This window comes from Oreochromis aureus, linkage group 6 (assembly GCF_013358895.1).
Source record: "Oreochromis aureus strain Israel breed Guangdong linkage group 6, ZZ_aureus, whole genome shotgun sequence".
Classification (NCBI taxonomy): domain Eukaryota; kingdom Metazoa; phylum Chordata; class Actinopteri; order Cichliformes; family Cichlidae; genus Oreochromis; species Oreochromis aureus.
The window spans coordinates 10,517,322-10,526,458 of record NC_052947.1 but is presented as its reverse complement, the minus strand read 5'-3'; the positions used below and the strand labels follow the sequence as shown (position 1 = coordinate 10,526,458).

The following is a 9,137-nucleotide window of genomic DNA, read 5'->3' as shown; positions in this document are numbered from 1 at the left end:
AGTAAATAAATTAAAAGCATCATTATAGAGGAAATGAACTGATGTAGATTAAAATAACATTCATGCTACAACAAAGCATTTAAGAATGCAAGAGAGGAAGCAAGTTTACTTTTAGTTTCAAAGATGCACGATGTGTGAAACCAAAGAATATGAACCAGCAGCCCCCCCTCACCCCTTGCTCAGAGAAAGAGCAGTTTATCTGATGACCTACTTTGTATCTTTTGGTTCGAGCTTTTACTGTCAGCTTTACACTCATAGTCTGCACTGAAACACTAATGGAGTTGAGAGATGCTGGTCGTCTGCTTGTGGGTCTCATCTTTTACATTTCAGGTATCAGAGATCATTCATGAGTTCTTATGTAAAAATTCTTTGTTAATATTAACTTAAGAAAAAGGTCTTGTAATATTTACAGATGAGGAATTTTAGTTTAGATTAGTTTCTAATGTAAAGTAGTGAAAATTATTAAGTGATTAATAATATATTATTAAGATAATAAATATTATTATTAACTCCCTTCTGCTAAAGGTGTTAATGGAGGAGAAACCAGGATCTGTGCTTTCAAAGGTTCATCAGTGGATCTGCACTGCTCACATCAACATCTGACTCCAAGCAGAAAATGGTTCACTATAGGCTGGGATGGATATAAGTATGTTCAGAGTGAGCTCTCTGTGGATGGACAACGTGTAATGTACAACATGTCTGAAGAGAAAAACCCAACTTTAACCATCAATGATCTAAGAGAGAGTGATGCAAACACTTACTGCTGTATGAAGACTACAGACAGACCACAACACTGCTGGCTCAACAGCATTACTCTTCAAGTTGTTGCAGGTACAGTGACTTACTCATGAATTACTTTCCAAATGACATCATTGTATAAGTTGTTATCCATCATCCTCTCAGAGCTGCAGGTAAAGGTGATTCCTGCCACAGAGGGACAGACAGTAACACTGATGTGCAGCAGCAGCTGTCCTCTGACTGAAAAGCCTGCAGCCTACATCTGGTACAAGAACAGAGAGTTTCTCTATGAGGACTGGTCTCCCTGGTACCAAGAGCTGCTCAGCAGTGAGGAAGCAGTCACATACTCCTGTGCTGTCAAAGGCTACGAGGATCTCAGAGCCCCTGAAGTCTCTGTGGGTGAGTCATGATGTTTACTGTGCTACAAACCCTTCAGCAAAAACCTGTAAAAAAGTTCTCTGTACAAATATTAAATCTCATTTCTTTTTGTCCAGATTCCATTACACAGACATGCTTCAGTGTGATTTATGCTTATGGAAACATTTGTTCTTATAATCAGACATCAGTGGATGAGCCGTGCACTATCACATACCCCAGAGGTGAAGTTTCCACAAACAAACTGTAACACTTCTCCAAACCTTTATATCATATTCGTTTAAACTACACAATTATGTGACTTAAATGAGCCGTACGATTATATCTAAATAGTGACAAGAAGTGTATTTATCTTCGATCGACAGAGGTTTATGTTCAAAGAGCTTCTTCCACCTCGGGATTTGTCACACTGACCTGTAACACCAGCTGTAATCTGACTGACCATCAAGCTGCCTACATGTGGTATCACAACAAAATAAACTATTATGAGAATCAAAATTTTTCAACACATAACTCTTCAACAGACACAGTGTCTTGTGCATTTAAAAGTCACACACATCTTCAATCTAAGAAAGTTTGTAAGTGTCAAATCTGTTTGGGTTTTTTTCAATTAATCATGAAATATAGACCAATCAAACAACTTGAAATCTTCCATCTATATTTCAGGTGTTCAGGATAAAAACTGCTGGAGAGTGAATTATGTCAGCAGGAGAATCTGTGCTCTGGAAGGATCTTCAGTGAACATCACAAGTGAATACTCACATCCTGATAACATGAAGCCAGAGTTTAAATGTTGGAGTAAAAAATGGAGAAAAGATAAAGTTGAAGTTGAAGAGCTGATTGAGGCTGCAGGTCGTGTGGAGTATCAGGACAACATGAAGAACCAACACATCCTGACCATCAACAACCTGAAGAAGAATGACTCAGGAGGATACACATTCAGATTCAACAAAGATCATGAAGGATGGACACAGTCTGATCTGCCTGGAGTCTTTTTGATTGTTACAGGTAAATCTAAACTCCTCACTCAGCAGACTTTACTCATTAATATTTTAATATGAGCAGTAGCGCTGGAACTATTCAGATCTTTCTCGGTTATATAACAACATTAAAATATTCCCTTACAATGAAAAGTTTGTTCTTAATTAAAAGCACGTAAATGCTATGAAAAATAACTATAGTTAAAATATCAAAAGTAAAAACTGGCATTTAGCTTGATTTAATATAATAGTTTTAATATAATATACAAATGGGTTTTTCGAAAAAGAAATAATTTTTGTAACAACTTTCAGCTTCAATTGAGGCATTTTAATAAAAGAATTACTTAAACGGTTCAGGAAATACAATCATATTTATACAGTCCCCCATTTTCAGAGGCCCAAAAGGGCACTGGATATCTGATAGCATGATACATTAAGCAAAGAAAGATCCGGAGTTTATTTCAAGTATTTCATATTTATTTACTAAAATGTTCTGGAAAAAAAAAATCTTTGGACAAACGAAATCAAGATTCATTTGTACCAGAATGATGGGAACAGACAAGTTTGGAGAAACGATGGCAGTGTTATGGCGTGGGAATATATTACTTCCAGTAGATCCAGGTCACTAGCATTCATTGATGTTGTAAATGCTAGGATTAGTAGAATGATTTTTAAAGTATACAGGGCTATACTTTCTCCTCAGATTCACCCAAATGCCTCAAATGCAATAGTGTTTCACAGTCCAAATGGTATCATGGGCTGGTTGCATGGCAGGCAGAGACACAAACACTCACTAACAGACAGACGCACACACAACATGAGGAACCAGCAACGTGACAAGGAACACTGGGAAGCTGGGAACACTGGGAAATACAAGGCACAGGTGAAATAAGTCAGACTAACGACAAGGGAAGCAAAACTGAACACAACACACAGGACAAGAGACTAACAAAACAAAACAGGAAAGTAACACTGAGACTGAAACACAAATTTAACAGGCCAAAGTAAACACAAAGATAAAACTGAGTAAATATGGGCAACAACAGAAACACAGACTAGGCAATGGGGACATAGGAGGATAGGAAAAAACCTGACAATATCTAACAAAGAAATCTTGAATACACAATTAGAATGACACCCTAACGTAAGCAAATGTAATATTTAAACTGAAAACTACTCAAAGTCAAATAAATGTTTAATTATATAACTGAAAATGAGGACTGGAGGGTCTGCCTGCAGTCAGGTCTCAATTAAAACTCATGTTTGGTGAATAATTCATGGGTTTCATGTCTTCCCTTAATACTATTATTATTAATATTATTGTTCAACGTTCCTCTTTCAGAGCTGAGAGTGAAGATGAGCCCTTCTGCAGTGGTGACAGAGGGTCAGAGAGTCACACTGACCTGCAGTACCAGCTGTCCTCTGACTGACAACACAAACTACATTTGGTACTTGAACAGTCGACCTCTGACCCCGAGAGAGAACCAAACCAAACATCTGATCCTAGACCCAGTCAGCAGGGAGGATGCAGGAAGCTACTCCTGTGCTGTGAAAACCAACAAAGATATCAGCTCTGCTCCAAAGACTCTCACTGTCCAAAGTATCACAGGAACATGGATAATTGGAATTTCTGTAATAATTCTAGTTTCAATACTTCTCTTTTTCTTCTTTTTGATTAGGTAAGCAACACTGTGTTTGATTCAAAGTGACAACATTTAATCTCTGGCATGAACTCACTTATTTTACTGTTTATTACTTTCAATAACCAGAAAAAAGAGGACTACAAGTCAGTCTTCCACAAACAAAACATCAAACAATGTAGTGGAGGTAAAGATTACAGTATAGTTGGAAAACACATATTCATACTGAGTGATCTGTCTTACAGAGTCAAAGGAGTCAAATCTGTATTATGATGTATCGCTTTTTGTTCTCAGCTAAATCCTGATCCTGTGTGTGAAGACGTCTTAGCGCAACTAAAGGTGGAGGATGAAGTCCTCTACAGCAAAGTCTACTTCTTCAAAAGTCACACAGATCCTCTCTTTTCCACCATAGAGGCACTTCAGCCCGGAGAAGAGCAGCATGCTGATTACACTGTGGTGAAGTTTAGACATAAAACAAGCTCTGATGGAGAATCTGTTGTTAATCTAACAGAAATAGAGACTCCACATGGCGTTGAACAAGCTTTTTAACACACCTCTGCAACTCTCATGTAAAATTTTTTGCATCACTCTTAAATCTTCATTTCACGTTACCTTTTTGCTGTATTCGACACAATTAGATTAGGCAGTTCGATGGGCTTCACATGTTACTCATATGAATGGAATAATTCATGATCATGTAAATATTATGCTCATGTAGTTTTATTTTTATTCTATTTTAGCAGGTCATGTGCCTTTTGTCTCCCTTTTCTAACCGTGAGAGCAATTACACACAAAGAAAGGTTATTCAATATAACTCCTAGAACGAAGCGATACAACAACTGCAATATTTGCTGTGGGGATGACCCTCATGTGTGTGTATATATATATATATGCGCTGTTATAGCAGAAGACACTGAAATGTGGGAGTGTCACTGCATTATAGCCTTGAATTTGTCACAGTGCAGAATATTTAAGTCCAATTTGTTTTGCTTGTTTTTATTCCTAGAAGTATTTTAAACATGTCTGTACAGTTTTACTTTTGCTTATTTTAGATCTTCTATTTTTAATGTGAAGCGTTTTAAATTTTAAATGTTTTAGTTTGTTCGTAGACAATTTTGTAATATTCTATCAGACAGCATATTTTCAGAATAACAGACTGGTGAATAATCTGATGGAAAACTGGAAAAGCCCCACGCTCAAGATTGGTGGCATCCGGGCTTGACTGTTGTTGTAGAACAAGAAGAGATTGGACTGGAAACTTTTTTATGTCTTTTTCAGAACTGTACATTTAACCATTTCATTGCTGTTAGTAATTTTTATTTCATTGACGGCTTGTTCTTATATCATTATATTACTAGTGAATTTTGCCACTTAGCGCCTCCCTTTGTCACTTTTATATATGTATAAACTTATGATGTGTTTTTGTGTATATATGTAAACCTTGTTGAAAATTTGGATTTACAAAGTATGACAATTACAAATACAGATATCAGTGTCACAGTATAAAGACAATTAACCGATTTAGAAATTAATTTATTTGTGTCGACAAGCAGAGATGAAAAGCTTTTCACTTGTAAACTCCTCACCCAGCACCCACACTTGCATGTGCATTGCTGCGATTGCAATCAGTTTCTAGCAGAGAGAACTGTGGTCTTTTTGCGTGCTAACTCAAAGATAATAACAGGGTTCAGTGGAAAATATGACTGAAAACATAACCTGCAAGCGCTAACCAAATGCCCATCTGCAAAGACTGCTGCTGAGATCATGTGCTGTGATAATGGTGGACCACAAACTGCTAAAGAGCAGAACAAGCTAGACTGGTGCTTAATAATGGTGATGTTTTCAAAATGGTCACTATTATTATTAATATTATTGTTATTGTTATTATTCTAACAGGCTGTAAACATGCCTTGTAAAAATGTTTGTATGAGCATTTTAACTCTTGTGCCATTTTTTATTGCACTCCATCAGGTTTGAGCAGGAGAGTTATGATGAATACATAAATACAGCATATATACATAAATGTAGAGGAATAATATCAACACTTAGAACAGTTATTGAAAACTGAAAGTTACCTGAACATCTAAAATATTCAGCACAAGACAACTAAACCCCATTGTTCTTCCTGCAGACAACAAAAGAACCACAGAGGAAGGACGTTCATGTTTACTTTCTTTTCTTTTTTTCCTTGCCTGTCCTGTCCAGCAATCAGAATTACTGTCTGAAGCCCAAGAAAAAGCCCAACAGATTTATGTTCCCAAGTGGATGATTTCCGCTTTTGCTGTCCAGGTCCACTTGATAGTAATAGTTTTTATAGACAGATAGATAAAATAGAGGATTTTTTTTATTATGAGTTATGACAATCAGAACAGATAGGACAGAGGGAGAGGAAAGAGAAAGAAAAAGGAAAGAGAAGTTTGGAAGACAGTTAACAGAAGGAGAGGAGAGATAGAGAGAGAAAAGACACTGAAAATCTGCTTCAACACCTGCTGAAAAAAATGAGCAAAAAAACAACAGCAGGGAAACCACAGCAACAACCAACATATGCAAAAGTAACCGTAAATAATAAATATTAAATGTTACTGAGCAGCATACAGTACTAATAATGCATTATGTGTTTAGAGGCAGCAGTCGATCAAGATACTGTGCATCTGTGAGTACCTGTTTGTACACCTCTGTGTGTAAGAGCTCTTGTGTTCATAAGATTTCTCCATCTAAATGTCTAATAGTAGGTGTAGGGAGCCATATGCCCCCAGGACATGAAGCAGGCATGGAGGAGACCCAGACCCCAGACATCCAGTGCTTTCTATGCCTGCTAAACATAAAACAGTCATGTCAGTCCTTCTGTTTTTCCGTCAATTATGACCTGTGAGTTAATCGTGTCTCTTGAATATTTAATGTCAACTTCATGCTTGCGTACTGGACTCCAACCACCATGTTGCTGACAGATTTTCAACACGTTTCTCTTTTTCATCTTCTATATTTATAAAAAAAGATAGCAATAACCTTAAATAAATTCTAAGAACAGAAGAAAAACAAAGATACCTGTGATAAAATTATGAATCAGTTTACTAATGCAAGTTTCTATTAACCCTCCTGTTACCCACATAGCAAAATTGGTATGAATCGGATCTGGCCCACACGATGTGCTTACACATGGCCGACATACCGTACCGCAAAGAATGACGGCCTTTGGTGGCCCAGAACAATTTCAGCTCAGGCCCCAGATGTCAGCCTAATGTGTAACTTAATCAAGCCATGTAATAACAACATGTGCTGGAACATAATAGTGCAAAAGTAACATGAAGAAACTCTGTTCAGACAGTGAATGGATTGATTCTTATATAGCCCTTTTCACTATCCCGGATTACTCAACGTGCTCTATACAACATGTCACATTCACACACTTTCTCTCTAAACTGATTCTTCCTAACTACATTCATACACATTCACACTCTTGACATGCAGACTGGAGGAGCCGGATCGAACCACTAACCTTCCAATCAGTAGTTGACCTGCTCTACCTGCTGAGCTACAGCCACACAGTGGTAAACCCTCACTAGGTTTTGGATAAAGTGTACACTCACAAACCTGTCAACCCTGCATTTGAAACGTTGGCTACCATAGCAGTATGGTATTGAAACATGGCATTTGGGTCTTCTAACTAAAATAGGAAAATAGGAACATAAATAGCGCCATCATTGCCAGACCTGGCCCATATCTGGTTGGCATACACTCTGCCATGACACCAGTCAGTCAGAAGTGCCAGCTTGATGCCGGATCCGGGCCAGACCTGTTTTCTGTGAGCCTGGGCCACATACACCAAACCACAATCGGGCCAGATAGGGCATGCCATCACATAAAAAGTGCCATCTATGCCAGGCCTGGCCCATATCCTGATGACATAGGTCTTACCATGCCAGAAGTCAGCCGGCAGAGCTGGCTTGATACCAGATCCGGGCCAGACCTGCTTGCTATGTGGGTATGTTCGTTTCTCAGGAACACCGATGATGTTCCTGGGTCAATATGACCACTGTTTTTGATCTACCTCACTGTAGCTCTAGCAGCTGGGGTCCTTGGCATGTGCTGCCTCCGTTGTATATGCAGTCCTACAAGCATTTTCCCCAGCTCCTCAAGGAAGATGCACCTCTTCTACAGCTTTGACATGTTCCACTCAGGAAAGATCTCCATCCAAATGACAAATGCATTGTTCGATCAAGTTGTAAAAGATGACCAGTGGCCAGCATGCAGTCATTCGCTTGGTGCTGTAGGACCCTGTGACTTTGTCTAAGTTGTCCAACCGCCCTTTGTAGTTTAGGATCATAGTTGGTTTCTGGTCCTCTCATGTGCTGATTTCACCTTTTTTGTGCAAAGTGCTCATGAGCACAAGACTTTTCCCCTTTTTGGGGCAATAATACACCAGGGCTGTAGTGTCTGTGAAGGCAAATATGGAAGACTGAGGGGTCTTGTTCTTGGATACAAGCAGCTCAGCAGGGAGTTCAGCCCTGTTCTTTTGGGCTGTTCCAACCATAATGAGCTTTCACTTCAGAAGCTTCTAAGTTGTAGCTTGTGAAAAAAATGTTTTGCCCCCTGAGACCTTGTCCCCTGATTCTTCTCTGGGGCTCCTCCAAGTGGCTTTCCAGTGTAAACCTGCATATTCAGTGCACAGCTGGTGTTTGCACATGCTGCCCAGATTTTTATTCCATATTTGGCTGGTTTGGAAGGCATATATTACCTAAATGGGCAGCAACCTCTGAATGCCACTGGCCTTTCATCCACTGTGACATTTGGGCCTGGGTTATAGAGTAGAGGAAGTTTCTTTACCCACTTGTTCCACAGTGTCCTCAAAGCTCTCTCTCCCATCTGACAGTCCTTGTCTCTCGATTATCAAATCAGATTACTCTGGAGAAAATGTGAAAAGTCTTCACAGACAATGTGGCATGAAATATAGCCCTGCCTGTAGCTGCATCCCACAGAGTGGCTGTTGATTCATTCTTTGATTTATAGACACCAGCCAGGATGAGGACTCCCAAATATACATGTAAATGCATTTTATCCAGCTCTTTCTACTTCTCCCTGAAAACATGCCTTCCTTCTAATTTGTTTTTTCCAGAATGATTTTCTGTGTTGATTTGGGCATGACAAGCTCAAAACCTGACTTGATGTCTGTCACACAAGTCACTGCCATCGTAGTGGGCCCTGGCACTGTCGTTATTATGTTTTCTGCAGACAGTTTTGCCTCAGTCATATTTGGGGATGAAGACCACTGAATTTCACCATTTTTGGATGCAAATGCCTTTCTTGGAGGAATATGAATAGCAGCTTCCTCATTTGGCTCATAATCACAATCATCAGACTCGGAATTGACATCAACATGGTCTTCATCTTTAGACACATCCTCCTC

At 38.9% G+C, this 9,137-nt stretch overlaps 1 protein-coding gene across 2 annotated transcripts; it reads left to right on the top strand.

The window, feature by feature from the left end:
* The first annotated feature begins 270 nt into the window (after positions 1 to 270).
* LOC116311933 (sialoadhesin-like) lies at positions 271 to 5,253 on the top strand. 2 transcript variants are annotated; one of them, XM_031729172.2, is made up of 9 exons: positions 271 to 330; positions 526 to 831; positions 904 to 1,137; positions 1,233 to 1,337; positions 1,479 to 1,691; positions 1,780 to 2,121; positions 3,436 to 3,772; positions 3,863 to 3,920; positions 4,028 to 5,253. In XM_031729172.2, the coding sequence occupies exons 1-9, from the start codon at positions 276 to 278 to the stop codon at positions 4,280 to 4,282; spliced, it is 1,905 nt and encodes a 634-aa protein (XP_031585032.2). In that variant the 5' UTR covers positions 271 to 275; the 3' UTR covers positions 4,283 to 5,253. The 2 variants fall into 2 exon arrangements, with proteins under 2 accessions (XP_031585032.2, XP_039469086.1); XM_039613152.1 differs by lacking the exon at positions 1,479 to 1,691.
* The last annotated feature ends 3,884 nt before the right edge of the window (positions 5,254 to 9,137 follow it).

Coding starts and splice junctions, on each gene's coding strand:
- LOC116311933 (XM_031729172.2), top strand. CDS start 276: ATGGAGTTGAGAGATGCTGGTCGTCTGCTTGTGGGTCTCATCTTTTAC. Junction 832..903: donor TACTCTTCAAGTTGTTGCAG/GTACAGTGACTT, acceptor TCATCCTCTCAG/AGCTGCAGGTAAAGGTGATT. Junction 3,773..3,862: donor TTTTTCTTCTTTTTGATTAG/GTAAGCAACACT, acceptor TTCAATAACCAG/AAAAAAGAGGACTACAAGTC.